Source organism: Acanthochromis polyacanthus, chromosome 10 (genome assembly GCF_021347895.1).
Source record: "Acanthochromis polyacanthus isolate Apoly-LR-REF ecotype Palm Island chromosome 10, KAUST_Apoly_ChrSc, whole genome shotgun sequence".
Classification (NCBI taxonomy): domain Eukaryota; kingdom Metazoa; phylum Chordata; class Actinopteri; family Pomacentridae; genus Acanthochromis; species Acanthochromis polyacanthus.
Window position 1 is genome coordinate 5,182,478 of NC_067122.1, and position 18,028 is coordinate 5,200,505.

The 18,028-nt window shown below is 40.6% G+C and overlaps 1 protein-coding gene across 1 annotated transcript in view; it reads left to right on the forward strand.

Moving 5' to 3' along the window:
- htr4 (5-hydroxytryptamine receptor 4) overlaps positions 1–18,028 on the forward strand; it is a 232,801-nt gene that overhangs the window by 108,978 nt on the left and 105,795 nt on the right. Inside the window, exon 3 of the mRNA XM_051954489.1 lies at positions 13,163–13,276. Within this exon, the coding sequence (XP_051810449.1) occupies positions 13,163–13,276 (114 nt within the window). The remainder of the gene's footprint in view (positions 1–13,162; positions 13,277–18,028) is intronic.

Sequence of the window (18,028 nt, forward strand, 5' to 3'; positions counted from 1 at the left end):
TGGCACCGTCGGCGCAGAGCCTCATTTTGTGTGTCGACACTGACATCTTAAATTCAGCTGGCTCACTAAGTGCAAGAGAAAAACGGTCAAGCAAGGTTAATCCACAGTCTGTGCTGCTGCTCAGCCACGTCTGCATGTAGTGTAAACATCAGAGAGGAGAAATTACCCGCAGGAGACTCTCTTGGACTTTTTTTTTCCACACAAGCTCGGCTTCATTTCTGCTGCACAGTTTCTGTGAAAAGTACTGTTCTTACCCTCATACTCTCTTATTAAATGGACGTCAGAGACATTGGTGACTTCATATCTCGAGGCAGAGGAGTTCTGAACCCTCTCTGCTGTATGTTTGAAGTCAGGATGCTTAGTAGACACTGAGCATCCTCCTCTGCCTACTCCATTGGTCACACCTCATTAACTATCCCATTCAGGAAGACAGGGTCATCACATTACATTCAGTCAACCATCTCATGAGTCTAGATGAGTTTCACCAGTCTAATATGAGCTCAGCTATTTCTGGTCCTTTGGGACTAAATAGAAAAGAAGACATCTGCATTCTGATAGCAGGCTAGGAAGTGAGTGAACTGTAAGATATTTGTGGAAAATCACATTTGTGAATCCACAAGTGGCTAAAGAGCATTAATTTACCACGATCATAGTACCTTACTACACTTATTTTACCAGTGCTGATTTACGGAAGACTTTTGTGACCCCCGGTGAAGATTGATTGAAAATCCTTTCATCGAAAAATCACAAATTCTGCCAGTTGCTTTTTTTCTTTTAATACTTATAAGCTTTGACAGCTCAAAATGTCAGCTAAGCGGCCTTGCATACCTGATCTGTATCCCTTTATCCTCAATGAGTTAACTAAGGGAAAGAGTGCATTCATTTTAGCAGAGGGTGCAGATGTGATGCTCTGTTTGTCCTCTGACTAAGGAATGATGAAGATGAGTGTTTTCTAGGAAGCAAAAGCAAACTTTATTGTCAATTCTGCCATTTGTACAGGACATAGAGGGGACAGAAATGCCGTTTCTCGCAGACCCAGGAGCAAATGTGCAAGGCATAGCAGAAAAAACAAAAAAAGGAGAAAGACACTAAGAAACAAGCAATGCAATTCAATGGACAGTGCATTTGTGAAGTAAAATACTGCCTGGTTAGTATACAAGTAGACAGGCATTTATAGATGGTAGTACAGTATATATACAGATGTAAAAAGCAATAATTAGTGCAAAGCATGGAGTGATAGAACCATCCGGTCTGATTGCTGATGAGTTGTTGAACCAGCAGATGTGTTGGCTGTAAAAAGGGAAAGTGTATTGTGCTGTGACTTTAATTAATACAACAATGCTTCAAGTGTTTATGTGAAAATGGTTCAATGATGTGAAAGGGATGTGTCCACTGTCTTGAGCCTACAGACTTATTATAGCTCAGTCCCTTCCTTTATGGAGCTCCAGCTAATTGTTTAGTAACTGCTGATCCATAGCTATACCAATGAGTAAAGTTGGAGATATGAACTTATGCCTCCAAACTCCGAGACGTTTCTGCATGTTTTTGGGCCTGTCATATTGTCAGAATTATTGCCAGATCACTGACTTGCTCATGGCCTTTCAGTTGCACTAAGAAGGTCAAAGAATCTGGTGCAAACAGTTAATATCTGATGGATTTTTTTTAAAGAAATGTCATGATTTTAAGCACAGATGTGTGTAATTTTCTTGACAGAACATCACCTATCATTATCGCTTGTGAATAGCTCAAGAACTGGCCAGAAAGTCTGAAGAAAATCAGACAAATGCTTCAGTTTTTACAGTTTTTGGCTCTGATAAATGGTGTCATTCTGGCAATTTTTGCAAAGATGCCATGCCTTTCAAACCCACTGCTTGTTTTTCTGTATTTCTGTATTTAATTTCTGTCACCGAAATGTGTTGTGGAATGAACCTGTTTTAATACCACCTGAGAAGTTTGGATACATCACAGGATTATCTGAATTGTTGAGCAAGTCTGATATGCAGGTGGCTAATCTCAGGTCGGCAATCAGGCTATGGAAATGCTGCAACATGCAAAACTGTTGTTGCTATGGTTACCAGCAGTTTCAAACCTGAGCCAATCAGTCACATGTATTCTTCTAATAATCTGGAGGCAAATTAGGGAGAACACAACTCTTAGTTTAGAAAATACTCATTGCTTTACCCTTAGTGAGATATTTGCTCTTCTTCTGCCAAAAGTTTATGAAATTATCCACGAGTCACCACTTTTGATTGATTTCAGTGGAAATATGCACTTTTCCCCAGCAGTTTGAATGCCTGTCCAGTTTCAAAGCATGAATCAAAAAGTCAAGGACGGCTCATTCATCTTGCTGCGGATGCTTCAGCAGTGAGAGCTCTTGTCAGTCATCTGTCAGATGATTAAAAGTCAGTCCAATCACCTCAGATAACACTGATGTATGAGCCCTGACAGGACATTACTTTGACAATTCCCTCTGCATATAACTAGAACAAAATGAGTGATGTGATAGCGGCCAGCAATGAAAAGCAGCTGATTGGAAATTCAAACCTGATACCTAAATGCTCTGCAGAGTGGCATTAGTAAACAGCAAATGTTTGAGGCTAATGTTGGACACGTCCTGCAAACATTAGGAGTCCAACTTTGTCTGCTGTTGTTGGTGTCTCTGAAGCCGTTCTTATTTGTTGCCACAATTTTTATTTACTGCTCCTGTCGTGAGAAAAGTGTCCAGAATTTAAATTTATTATTGAGATGCGTGTACTCGTACACTCGTGTTAGCCTCAGTGTGTGTTTTAACCAAACAACGTGAAGTTTTTAATTAAAAGTCTTGTTAGCTTCACAGAAAAACTTTGACAATGACGTGTTGGTCCTGCACTGAGTAGTAGTGGCAGAAAACACAATGACTGATGCTGCTTCATAGACAAAAAGAGGGAGAGAGAGAGTGAATGCAGTGTGATTGATGTGGAAATAAGTCTGTCTGTGTATGTTTGTGTGAGTTTTTCAAAGTCTGCGTCTGACTGGGTGATTGCAGTCGTGCCCTGCTGATGACTATGATTGCTTCTTTTGTCTATTCAGCAGTTCATCTGATTAAGCTGGTATTTTTAAAGAAATCTCTGTTGAAGCCTTAAAATTTTGCCCATTTTTTGGTCATTGTGTTAATTTCATTTCAACTCTGTGGCAAGCGTTACTTATTCACATCCGGTCCAATCACAGCGTTGCATTCAGACAAGCAGTCTCCACTGTGTTTTGCTAAGTGAACGTGATGCATTCGTGTTTGGGAAGTTGTCAGAAATCGATGGCTGGAACCGATCTGAAACGACACTGTGTTATTCCACTCGCTGGTGAGACTTATTGCATTGCAGACAGTTAGCTTAATGAAGTTCGGAGCTACAGAGATGTTGAAAGAGTTACACAAACTTGACATTTCCAATCGTGATGGCTGTTGCACAGAGCAAGCTTTAATAAGCTTCATTTGGCTGTGTAAACAGTTGAAGGAACACCGTGCTTGTCTCAACAGTGACTACAACCAAAAATATTCTGAAATGTATCCTGGTAAATGCCAGGTCAAGTCAGGTTCCCTCCTTCGCTTCACTTTCATTGTTTCATTTTGTTGCATCAGTTTGCTTTGTAACTGATTGTTGCATTAGTGAAATGTAGTTAAACATTATGTTAGTGCTCTTTGTTTTTCCCTCACAACTCATTATTGTTGCATTGTTTTGCAACCACAGTGTCTGTAAAACGTATTTATCTTCCTTTTCCACTTTTATGGCCGTTAAAAAATGATCCAAGGTCAGTTTAATTTACTTGTTGACTTAAAGTTTGCTAGAAAATATTGTCAAATAAAGTAATGTCAGTTAACTTAAAATTTCAATGTAAAGTCATTTCATCAGTATTTAGCCGTTAAAAGTGGCTCACGTAAGTCAGCCAGCGAGACGTCACGCAGAAAATGCAATGAAGATCATCTGAGTGCAGTGATTGTAGTATAAAGACTTCTGTATCTGGAAGGTCCAGTCACTGTTAAGTTGGTACTGCTGGATATAACTACACCATGAAGACACAAGAACACTCCTTGAGATGTCATGAAACATTTTTGAAAAGCACAAGTCAGGGGATGGAATATTAAATATATTGGAATACTTCCAAGCCACTGATCATCCCTTGGAGTGCAGTTAGGACCACAATAAAGTGAAAGAATGCATCGTGTAAATTTCCCTAGAGTGGGCTGACCTTAAACACTGAGTGACTGTGCACAATGATACTAGTAATAGAGGCCACCTAGACACCTATAACTCCTCTAGAGAAGATACAAGCTTCAGCAGCTAGTATGTGAATACAGCTGTTGCCTGTTCTTCACCGGTCAAAGCTTCACTGTTGAAAAATATTCCTATTAAATCTCAACTGGAGCTCACCAGTAGACATGTGAGTCTTCCAGCATATAAAAAAAACACCATACTGGCATGTCAACAAGGTAAATAAAAACACTTTACCAGAGTGGATATTCAAAAACGATCGCTTTCTGCAATGTCCACAATACGGGAAAGCTGATGATTGTCTCAGACTGTGTCTGGATGCTAATTCTGGTCTGTCAGATGCACTGCATTGTCATTCTACTTTATGATAAAGGCACTTCTTATACTGCACTGATTGCTTGGACTGTATATAAACCAGAAGTTGTTGAATCTACCAGTATGAGTGCAATTATTAACATTATCTCTCTGTTAAACGCCCTCACCTAACAGGAAAACTCTTACAACAGCCAGTACAGAAGGTTAAAGTTGAAGAAAAAACTGCTTCAATTGCATGAACCAGATTTTTTTTTTATCCCATTTGCAAGTAAAGAAGAGTTCTTTTCTGTCACACCATACCGTCTGTCACTTACAATGTTCATCACACTATGAAAGCAGCAGCTTGCTGAAGTTGCTGGAACAGTCACAAACACTTAAACACTCTCTAAGGCTCTTTGACTGCCAACACTTTCAAACCAGATTAAGTTTCCTACCCTCTCGCTGCTTTTCTCCCCAACAATTTCATGCCGTAAACCCGCCCTTTCGAAGGCGAGGTAAAGACAACGAGAACCTAATTGGAACAAAACTCCAGTTTGACCCGTCGGCTCAGAAGCCTTCAAACCCTCAGCCGTGTGCTTAGCCCCTGTCACAGTAAAGAAAATAATCCTGAGGGCCTAGAAAAACACAGCTCACTCATACGGGCAAATCGCAAACTAACGGTGTGGAGGTGGGAAGCTTTGCTGTGACTAAAGCACCATGTGAAAGCTTGATTGACCAGTACAGAGGTGTGTAATTGCTGATTTGACATGTAAAAGGTTGTAGTTTCATTTATTGATCCTGGAGCCTGGAAGAAATCTTTGGTTCAGGGTTTATTTTAAAAGATTATAAGCAGGTGTCAAGTTGTCGTGGTAGTGTATGAAAGTGTATTTTCCAGTCGACCAAGTCCCGACATTTTAGACAGATACAGATGTAAAAATAAAATAAAAAAACTTGCAGAAGTCAAGAATCCAGTGTAATAAAAGTACCTCGTTATATAACATCAATTTAGCAGTGCAGGTTTTTGCTGTCTCATTTGATCCCAATCATATGACGTTCTAAGCTTTTAATTTAAAATGGCTAGAATAAAATACAAGAGTCCTGTTTCTTAATGTGCAAGTGCAAAAATATTCTGTTCATTCCCACTAAATAAAAAAAAAAAAAATGTAATCACGGCCGCTCACTCATGCATTGATTTATTCCTTTGTCAAATTTTTCCAGATGAGTGAACCACCTGCTTTCATAATTTAGTTTTACTCCAGAGCTTTCGAGTGTAATTATTTCTCTTTTTTCCGCCTCAGCTTTTGCTCTCTTGTGGTACCGACCAGCAGAAAATTCTGTCATGACCCACACCACAGTTTATGTTGTTCATAAGCAGCATTTGATACCAGTTTGAGCAGTGCCCATCGCCTCTGGCGCCAGTTTGCATAATAGTGCACTTGTCTTTGCCTGCTGGGAGAGAACACCAGGGTCCAGACAGCTATTGTTTGCAATTAGGGATTCCCACCGAGGCGTTCAGAACCAGACAGAATGTTGTTTTTGTTAATAAGAAACAATGTAAAGTTGGAGGCCTTCCCTGCTGTTTACCCACACACATATGGGCTATGATTTTAAGTATCCAAATGTAGACGTGCTTGGATGAGCAGAAACAGAGTAAACGGGTTGGGTGTGGAGAGGTGAACTGACCATTTGGAGTTAGCAATTACAAACTTTTGTTTGCTAAGATAATAAAGAAGTTGTGATGACATGTTAGTGGAAACAGTACACTAACTACACTACAAACATTTCAACAGGAGAAATTTATTTAACCTTGTAAATAAACAGTTAAGATGAGTGGAAACCAAAGCTGTCCCAAGACTTGGATGGACATGAAATCCACTTGGTTGAGTGACTAGCAAATGTTTGCACATTACCTGTGTCGTTTGATAAAAATGTCCAAAACACCAGCCTGTCTGCTGCCCAGGTGCATTTTGGGAAAGAACCTCCTTTTACTGACCTTAAGATTCTGCTGTGTGTCGCCTACATGGCTAGTAGAAGTTAAAGGCCCCTTCTCCGAAAATTCATGGAAGTTTCACATGTTCCTAGAAGATGTTTTTCAATTTTGAGGCCGAAATACTGAGTGTTATATTCACCATGATCACATAAATTCTGGTGTTAGTCTCATTCCAAAAAGGTTGTTTTGGTCTCTGTGGCTTTTAATGCAGCAGAGCTTCAGGAAGAAGACTCTCTCTGCATTTGTCATTGACAGTGGAGAGAAATACAGTTGACCACACAAACGTGAATGATTGTCCCTCAGCTTTACAGTTTCCACAGAACTCTGACATGTGGACATACTATTAAAGCTAATGGTAGCGATAGGAACATTAGCCACACAACGTGCTAACATTAAGGATTTTTGATGGTTGTCAGGACTTTGTCACCAAAAATTTAAATAATCGACTGGAGTTTCAGTTCTGAAAAGACTCTTAACTCTTGTGTTGTCCTTTGAAGCCACCAGCAGAACATGTGGTGAGTTTTACTCATGGCTGAGACATTTTAGAGTTACAGAAGCAGCTCAAGAAAGTAAACAAGCCTGGTGGACTTTTGAGTCTGCTGCTCAAATTCTCAGCTGTATGACCTTTAGTTCCTCAGTTCCTACTTACCAAATTAACTTCTGACCGGCTTGTAAATGTGGGGAGTCATGACTAATAGCAGTAGTAAGCGTCTTCATACTCTGACATAAAAAACACAATTAAAATACATTTTCATCATGTTTAATGCTTCAAGAGTGCATTTAAAGCTTATAAAACAACAGCGTGACAATGTCTTCAGTCACATTCAGAGATGTTAGGACAGCATGAATTCTCAGAAGCATAGTTCTTTTTTTATAACTTGTGATTAGAATTTCATACATCAAAGTAGTGTTAATAACCCTTGACAGTGTCAGTAAAGAAAAATGATGGAATTGCTGCCAACATCTCTAAAGATCTGGTTCCGTGTCCATTAATGGCTGTTTCTTCTGGTTGAAAAAGCTCTCAGTTAGTCTGAGATTTGTGTCGGGTTAGCTACAGTCATGAATGACATCAACATACAGCAGCTGTAAAGGTTGTTTTCAGTTAGTTTTCTGAAATAGTTTGACTTATTTGACAAATGGGAAATACGATAGCTGTTCCTGTGTCAGCGAAAATAATGGCAGCATGATGGAAACACCATTTGCTATCAGTTTGTCAGACCAAAACAAAGCCTGATTACACCTGAATAGTAAATGAGAATGTCAGTCTAATCATCGGAATAAGCAGAGCACCAGACGCCTAGTGTTTCTGTTAAAGGAGTTAATGTGCATAAGAACACAATGATTCACTTGTCTGTTGTTTCTATGCAGAATGTACAAATCATTCCCTATTTTTTTCTGTGAAAATAACGCCAAAATGTGCTCAAACCTTCCCATCCTCACTAAGTTCCTTCACTCTAATAGGGAAGGTCAGAGTTTGTCAATAGTTTGTAATGTCAAATAAATGCGTTTTTTTAATATGTTTTTTTTTTCTCTAACTATTAATGAATTTAAGTCCCAGCCCTCATTAAAATAGAAAAACAATGGCATTGTTTTCACAGACTATAGCTGCATTCACCAGCGCCTGAGGCGTTTTTGCATCAGCTGCAGCTGAGCGTTGGTTTGGGAACCCAATGGCACGAGGTGGGACTTGCAACACACTTCTCTTTTGACTCATGACAACTTCTGCGCAATCAGCTCACCTCAGCAGCCTCAACATTTCCGGCGGAGTCATGGGAGTACGCTGACGGACATGATTGTTGTGCCTCACACAGCGAGGACTGTGAGGCACCTGGAAAAGCTGAAGCCTTTTCGATGCGGACTGCCGAGGCTTCCGACTGCCAGTCATCATGGCTGATAAAAGCCCTCTGCTCTTTAGTCCAATCAGTGGCACTTAAGTAGCTCATTTAGCGTAGCCACCTGATATGGCGTCCCGCTCTAAAGGCTACAGCCATGCTCCAGAATAGCTGTAAAGGCTGTTATAGAGATTATATTCTGAAGCTGTATAAGTGATTGAGGTAGGACTTTTTTTTTTAACTTCTTGACACTATCGAGGAGGTTCTTTAAAAAGTTGTAACTTCATTTCCACCTGCCTCAAAACCAAAGTGTCAAAATAACTCCAAAAATGTGCAAAAACCATTTTAATCATATATACATTTGTCTTTATGAGAAGTGAGAGAAACCATGTGTTCAGTGACAGATTGGAGCTTTAAAGCCTCTCGTCTGGTGGAGGTATTTTCCCAGTCGCCCCTCATCTGTCTCCGAGCGCCTAATTGAGGCTGCCGCTTGCTGATTGCCCACCAGAAGTTCAGCTTTGCCGCAGGTCAAAGTTCATGTGTATCTAATGTCAACAGAATTACAACGTTTAGGTCTCCCTCGGCCCTTTTAGGTCTGAAAATTTCTCAGTGTGTCTTTCGTGTGCTCAGAGAAATATCAGCAGAGTTAACAGCACACGGCATTATGAGGAAAGGCTGCTCTTTATACATCTGGAGAATCGATTTGGAACACACAGTGTGGGCAAAAAGAAGGCAGCGGGAATGAAAAGAACGAGAGAAAATGCAAGTTGTCACAAATGCTTCTATCATCAGACAGCACCTGTTTTTTTCATGCATAGATTAAATGCACCAATCACTCGTTTTTCACTTTGAAGATCTTTTTGTAATGTATTTAAACTGTTTTTTAGAGACCTCCTGCCAACCAGGAATAGTGTGTCATACTGGACTATGTGTATTGATTTCACCTTTTAAGATTAATTTAATCATGGAAGCCCAGTGATTTGGTGCCGTGTACAACAGAACACATCTTGAACCAAGGACCCTGTGGTTGCTCCGTCTAGCCAAGGCTCTATATATGTCTTGTCTTAGCTGTATGAGCTCATAATTCATATTCATGTTTTTGGCATAGCAAAGGACCCAGTGCTGAAGAATCTTTGCATCATAAGGTCTTTTTTTATTTTTATTGTGGGAGATAAATGCACATATTATTACCCCCCACATTCCCCCTGAAAATCTACAAATATGGTATTTCCATTCACATGCATGATTACTGGCTGCACATGCAACAGCTACAAACACTATGATGTAATGGAACTTCATGTATTTTTGATTTAACAGTACAGTTTACTGGGCGTCACGTGGAAATGCAGAAATGTGATGCAAAAATTCTCAGTCAAATTTATCTCCGTTTTCACCTAGACGTGTTTTTGACTCACCAAATCAAGTGCAGAGTGTTAAATGAGGAAGGGCGTGGCTGGAAGATTTCAGGCTGAAAAGTTGTGGTGGGCAGTGTAAAAAAAAAAAATAAAAAAAATCATTCCTCCTCTTTTGACAGTGCCTGAAAACATGACATCAAAGCTCAATAGAAGACGAAGAAACCTTGCAGCTTAATAATTCTGAAACAACATTGCTTACAGCGGACAGCTAAGCTTAACTGTTCCTTAAGTATTAGAGGCAGCTTTAGAATAGGAAGTCAAAAGGCCAACTAATGTGGGTTTTGAAAGCTTTAGACAAAAAGCGTTGCTCCGGCTTTGGATTCATTAATTATCAAGTCCGAAATGCGTCGAGACTCTCGCACGAAAGAGGAGGTTCGTGTGCTGTCATACCCGCAGTGGTGTTAAAAAGTTGTAACTATGATTATATTCATATCACTGCCTCGCTTAAGCGAAAGGTCAGACCCTGTCGTCGAAAAATTCAAGATGAAAGAAGATTAGCGTGGTGTTGCTTGTTTTCTACGCCTATTTTTTGGTAATTATACGTCTTTTGAGAATCTGTCAGTGTTCCCTTTTGATCTGATTAGTGTGTTGGCACCGCTGATCAAAGAACAAGCCTCATTTGCACACTATCACTTTGCCTTTGAACCTCAGATGCTGAGAGTAAAATAATTTGGCAGACGGGGACGAGGCATGGCTCCTGAATCCAGCACGGAGGCTTATGCTGACGTATTACAGATAATGTGTACAGGACATAAAAGCCATAAAGAAATGGTCTTCAAATGTGGAATTATCTGTAGATGTGCAGGACAGAGGCATTCGATTTTACATTTTTTAAACTTTTGCTTGAGTTAAAAACTGTCCTCTCTCCTGCTGTGTGAAGTCAGTGGTGGTGAGTGTGTTTCTATAGGCTGACCCCCCCCTTCCTCTCTGTCAAGCCTTCAAGTGCGAGACACCGCAAACCTCAGAAGGATTACTGTAATGCATTACCAATGTCAAACAAGTCCCAGATTAAACAAGTCATTTTCGGCAAGCTCTTAAACCACACAACCACCGAGAGAGCTTAGATTCACAACTTGTGTCAGCTGCTTTTCCTCACCTTAAGACATGCTGTTGAAGCCACGCCAAGGTTATAGGTATAGGAGTGAAAAAGCAAACGCCTGCACTTTTATGCTAAAACATATATCATATTCCCCTTGGCGGATCATGAATAAGCACCTTACATCTGGCCTTGTTACATTTTGCCAGCTCAGGCCAGAAGAAAAATGACCTTTTTGAATTTTTCGTCATGTTAGCCAAAAAGGTATCTGGGACTCTTTGATAGAGGTCTCTATCGAAGACGTACCTGGAAAATGAACTGCTTATTGCACAACACTCTGGACAACAGCTTTGTCAAAATGCCAGAGTTTGGTAGTGGAAATGTTTGAATATTCATTGTCAAAGGTGTTCAGTTTTATGCCATTCAGCACATCACACAATTTGAAGGTCTTATCACTTTGGAGATATATGAAAAAATATACAAGCCAATAAACACAACTGAGTACACACATCAAAATGTGTTTTATTGACCTTTTTTGAGGAATTAAATGTCAGCCATAATTGTGGTAGTGACATTACCCCACTACAGGAACATCAGGAACATCTTGGGGAGCATGACAATCGCCCAAGATGTCGATTTGACCTCCAAACTTCCTAGACCCCATTCTGATCAAGCATCAACAGAATGCAGTGGAACAAATTTGATTCACTGAGACTCCACTGCACAACCCAGTGTAGCCAAAGGATCCACTGCCAACGTCCTGGTTCCAGACCCCATAGGACACCCTGAGAGGTTCTCTGGTCCAGGTTCAATGGTTCAGAGCATTTTTGACAACATGAGGGGATCCATCATATTAGGCAGGTGGTCATAATGTTATGCCCGATAAGTGTATAACCTGCATCTTGGCTTTGATCTTGTCATTCCCCATTAGGCTCAAGCACAAAGTGTAGTGATGTTGAGAACCAACAGGTGGATGTGGGTGGAGCTTTTAGGGGTGGCAGAGGGCTGTTACAGTGTTCAGGTCACCAGTCAGGTGTCTTCTTCAGAAGTTACTCCACACTAGCAGTCCTGAACCAATGAGCCGCAGAACCGGTACTGAACCCCACAGAAAGAATGAAACCTTTTTATTATGTGTTTAATTTTGAAAAATATCTAGATCATCTTCCTGTCACTTCCATCTGTTCTTGTTTCTTACACTTGACTCAGTTCAGTCTTCACCCCAGCTGTTAAATTAACCCGTCAATCAAACCCCTGCCACCATTAATAAAAAACAAACGTCTCTGGAGAGCTTCTTTGAAAAGAGGGAGAGGCTGAGACAGAAGGAAAAAGTAAATAAATATTTAGCAATAAAAAATTATTTTATTCATTGAGGACACTTTTTTCAATTTAAAAAACGTTTTATTAGTTATGTGCATGGTAACCGGTCCGTAGAAAATTGCCTTGCCTGAAAGGCAAAAAAGTTTGGAGACCGCTGCTCCAGACCTTAGACTGTATCGAGACTGTTTCTACAGCTTGTTGTTTTGCTCCTGTGTTGTATGAAAAATCTGCTCAATTGCCCCGAACCAAATGGCGCGGATAGGAGATTGAATTGCAAAACCTTTTATTAGTTGAGTTTCGGAAGGAGGCTCCTTTCAACAGCAGTGTCTGTTGAGTTCATGCTACCGGAGCCACTTCCCCTCTCCATTTATTACCAATCAGCCACAAATGTGAAACGCATTACTCCCTGTGAAAACAAACCGACTTTTTATGTAGGTGGAAGCAATCAGGAAGAGCGAAAAAACAGACATTTGCTTAAACAAACCAGATTCACGTTTCAGGAGGTATTACCTTGCAGCTAATGTACGTTAACTCTGATGCTGATGTTGCTAATTTCAAATAGAGTTTTGCTGCTTGGGTGGTTGGTCTGATGGAGCACCTGGATGTTTTCACTATCGGGAAGTTAATTTAAACATAGACCTATGAACTTGCCATGCCATTGTGGGCATGAATAAATGTCAAAGAACTAACTAGATTAGTAGGTCTAGTGGTAAAAGCACTACTGAGATGGTAAATCAGGTTATTGCACATAAATCCACTGTTCACTGGACGGAAACTGAACTGCTAAGGACTGCGCTAATACCTGAACTTAATTAAGTCGGGTCAAGCAGTGAGTGAGATTGGATTATGTTTTGCTGATGCAGCACCACCTCACTCCACATACTGATCACAGCAAGATTGATTTTTACATAAAAGTCTCGTCTTAGTGCAGCTAACCTAAGCTTCTTCCCCTTTTCACTCTTTTCAGTTTGTAGTTTTACCCCGCAGGTCTAAACTGACGTGTTGTTCTGTCTTTTTTTTTGGTGTTTCCATAGCGACAGCATGCCAAAGCGGATGGCCCTGATCTGCTTCCTGTCTCTGGTCATGCTGATGACCATCCTGGGAAACCTGCTGGTCATGGTGGCTGTCTGCAAGGACAGACAACTCAGGTGGGATTAAGTGATGTATTTTTTCTCCTTTGTGACACACACATGCCTTAAATTTTGCTGAATGTTATTTTATTGAATTATTTGTTAACTTTTATTTAACTAATAGAAATCCCATTGAGATTAAGAGCTTCTTAATCTCAATGAACCAGGCAGCAGCAAATACAACACACCGTTACAGATTAGCAAAAACAAAACAAAAAAAGATTACATTTACAAGCAAATTATGAAAGATACATGAATGTTGTGGAGTCGGCCTCAAAAATCCACAGTTTGCATTTAAAAGTGCATGTGACAGTAAAGTAAAAGATCTATTTTACACAATACAGAAGAAATGACTTCACAAGGAGAACGAGATCTCTCTGCTGGGCTTGAGGCCGGATGAGAACGTCAGACGGTGCATGTAAAGCGGTGATGAGCGGTGCTGGCAGGTCATCCCGAGGATGGCCGCTCACGTGGGAGCCGCTGTCAGTGCTGTGATTCATTGTTCATCTCCCCCTCTTTCCTCCCCGTCCTCTCCACCTTGTCGTTCCCTTCTTCCCTCGTGTCATCTCTCTCTTTTACCATCTCTCCGGTAGTCCGCCTCTTTCTCGCTTTGTCTTGTCCTATCTCGTGACACCTGAGAGCTCGGGGTGCCCTTTTGTCCCCAGGATGTTGACATGAGGTGTGCCACGGAGGGAAAATCTCAATGCAGGCAGACGTGTGTCCATTCTGACTGTGTGAATGAAAAGTAAAAGTGTGCGCATGCCGTCGTGTGTTTAAGAACGCTGACGAGTGGCAAAGTCATTGCTGCGATGCCTTACCTCCCCGAGGAGAGAACGATGACACACCGTATTTGTTCCTCCCTGCCTCGTTGTCCTCCTGTCCGCTGGGAAATACACACAGACTCCATACACAAGCTGTCAGACGCAAAAACACACACGCATCTGCTTGGTCGGGGCATCCCCTGGGTGTCTGTCTGTGATGAGGAATAAAGGTGAACACATTAACTGCAGACAAAACTGTTCCATGCAGAGAAACCAGCAAGCGTCTTGTTATTTACCAGCTTCTACTTATTCAGTCAATAAATCCATCCAGCAGTTAGTCATCAAGAGCAGTTCAATCAGTCTTCAAGCTGTTAGTGGTTTAAAATGTGCTTTACTAATGTGATTATTCAATAGATTTTAAAATAAATATTTCAATTATAGCATAATCTGGAGGATGTGTTTCTTTATCATTATGAAAATTACATTTAATTCACTTTGGTTTTATTTATACACCGATCAAGCGTAACATTCTGACCACTGGCAAGTGAAGTGAAGAACACTGATTATCTCTTCATCATAGCACTGGTTGGATATAGCAGGCAGCAAGTGAACATTCTGTCCTCAAAGTTCATGTGTTATAAGCAGGAAAAATGGTCAAGTGTAAAGATTTGAGCGAGATGACAAGAGCCAAATAGTGCTGTCTAAATGACTGACTCAGAGTATCTCCAGAACTGCAGCTCTTGTGAGGTGTTCCTGGTCTGCAGTGGTCAGGACCTATCAAAAGTGGTCCAAGGAAGGAACAATGGTGAACTGAACAGGGTCATGGTTGGCCAAGGCTCAATGATGCTTATCGGGAGGAAGGCTAGCCCTATGCAAGACGAGCTGCTGTTGCTCAAAGAAGTTAATGCTGGTTCTGATAGAAAGTTGTCACACTATACAGTGCATCACAGTTTGTTGTGTATGGAGCTACATAGCTGCAGACCAGTCAGGGTGCCCATGCTGATCCCAAAAGCACCAGCAATGTGAGCATAAGAACTGGACCACGGAGCAACGGAAGAAGGTTGCCTGGTCTGATGAATCATGTTTTCTTTTACTCTGAAATTGGTCAGTTAAGTCTCAACTCCTTGAATTTTTCTGCCACACCCCGACATACACATCTGACACGTGCCAAAGACATGGGTGGGTGTTTGAAGGCCTGGTCAGCGCTGCTTGCAGCTTTAATTACTTTCTGTAATTGGACAAAACAGTGAAATATGTAAAATGATAGTGAATAGTTTAAAAAATTACAGTTAAAATTGAATTTTTTACAGGATAGTGTTCAAGCTTTGGTCATTTTTTGAAAGTTTACCTGTTTTAACTTAATAATTACCTTTTGAATGAGGCCTTATGTGCAGCGGGACATCGATGGACATCTCATGCTTTTTAACATTAGCTTTCAACACCATGACAAGGCATGTCTCAGTGACAGAAAAGTTAAAGTCACTTACAAGCAGTCAGGCAGAAAAAATGGTCAGCCAGTAAAGTCTATCCTGTTTGTAAGAGCAGGAAGCTCCTCAACAATTTAGTCATTTCACACACACTCTTAACACACACACATAGACACACACAGACTCTTCCATTGGGAGTTAACACCAGCTGAAGGTGATTCAGAGGGTGTTAAACTACTCATCAATAAGCTCCACACAAACACGGCCATTGTTACCAACCACCTCTTGTTTCTCACAATGTGTCATGTGAAGTGTGTGAAGAAGAAACACACACACACACACACACACACACACACACACACACACACACACACACACACATGTTTGTACTTCTATCTTAGTGAGGACATCCATAGGCGTAATGCATTTCCTAGAGCCTTACCCTAACCTTAACCATCACAACTGATTGCCTAAACTTAATCCTTACCCTAACCCTAACCAAACCTCAATTCATACCTGTTCTCTAAAAACAAGTCTTCACCCTCAAACATGGCTGTTTCAAAGTGAGGACCGGCCAAAATGTCCTCACTTTGTAAAAATGTCCTCACTTTGATAGTTAAATGCAGAAAATGGTCCTCACCATGTAGCAAGTACAAGAACACACACACACACACACACACACACACACACACACACACACACACACACACAGAGACACAGGTCCATGCTGCCACACAGTCTGCATGCTGTTTATCCTGAACGCTGAGCAGCTTTATAAGCAGCCACTCTGTTCTAAACAGCGATGCTTCTTCTAGTAATCTTCAATATTTTGGATGCTATAGATATTTTATTTGCATAACTGCTAAAGATTGTTGATTATTTTTTTATTGTAATATCAAGAATATTTGTCTGGAGTAAAAGTACTTGAAAAGCTGAAGAGCAGAGCAAATGGAAGAGCTGAATGGAGATGAGGGGAAATGAAAATACAGCAGGAAAATGCCTGAAATGCATGATTAAAAAATGTATTGTTTTTCAATTTACAATTCTACAATTATTTAGCAGCCGCTTTTATCCAAAGCGATGTACGTCTGAGAGTAGATACAACACAAACAAGGATCTAGTCAAGAGAAAACAACCTGGATAAGTGCCATAAAACACTTTAGTTAGCATTAAAACTGAAAATTTGAATTGAAGTAATAATAATGAAATATTACATATACACATCATGTTTCTTTTTTCATATAGTAGCGAATTCACGGTATATTTTAATGAACTTATTGACTGTTGTTTTGGGTTTCTTTTGAATCCCTTTCTGTTTAGAATTATTTTCTATGCGTTTATACATCCATGGAATAATTCCTATTTTTATTATCCTAGTAGATGTCAGCTACTGAAATAATTTCAAATTGGTTTCATGCCACTTTAAGATCCTGTTTGCATTATTATCCCCCGCCTCCACAAAGTGGAAAAGGGGGATATAGGTTTGGCCTCCGTCTGTCCGTCCGTCCGTCCGTCCATGCGTCTGTCATGAAGGGGACAGCTTTTCTCGGAAACTATTACAGCTAGGATTACGAAATTTGGTGTGTAGCTTCACACCATGGACACCTTGATCAAGTTCGAAAATGAGACCTGTGCGATAATATTTAACAGAGTTATGGCCCTTTATCACTATTTTGGATATAGACTCATAGACATCACATGTGGCGGGGGATATTGATGACCATGTCGTCTTGTTTTGTAGTGTAGCTTTCAATTTTTTTCCTGTTTTTTCAAAGGAAAACCTCTTTAAATTCCTTTAGGCCCTACTAGATTCAGCCATGTGTGTAATCACATAGATGTAACAAAGATCTTAAAAGAAAAAAGCTTGTTAGTTCCCATTGGCCATTTACATTCTCATGCAAATGCAATAAGTAAAATAAACTATCCAGATGTATGAATAGATTTCAGGTACTCTGCTGTTTCAGCTATAATCAGAGAACATATTTCATAAAGTAAAAGGGAAAATCCCTGATGTATTCCCTCTTCTCTTTCTTACTGCACTTTCTGTTTAAATCCATTGTTTCCTTTCCTTATATATTACACACTAGACACCTCCTGCATCTGTAAATTATTCCCACCCCACACCGAGTAACACCATCCCTTCCAATAAAGTTTATTTATTCATAGCAGCTTAAGTTAAACACAATATGTCATCCTACCTAAACACGACGCCTCCCCCTTAGGGCTTGTTAATGGTTTCTAAACTGCTCTGAATTTCAGCCAGCATGACTTTGTGAGTGTGTAACTGTACAGTGTGTGTGTAATGTGTAAACATGACTCCTCGTGCACTTTCACACGTGTGTCCAACAGGATTTATGTATGCGCTGTGGGCTGCGGCGGACGGCTGCTCGGTTCCAGCACTAACAGGCCGTTTTAGAGGACTGTTTGGGTTAGAGACGGGCAGATGGAAAAGCCTCAGAGCCGTGCGCGCTTACAGAGGCTATTTATAGACCACAGACCATCCACAGTGCAGAGAGCGTGCAGAACAGGCGGGTGACTGACCGACTTTCTTTACCGGTTTGCTTCGTGTTTGCTGTGGTTGA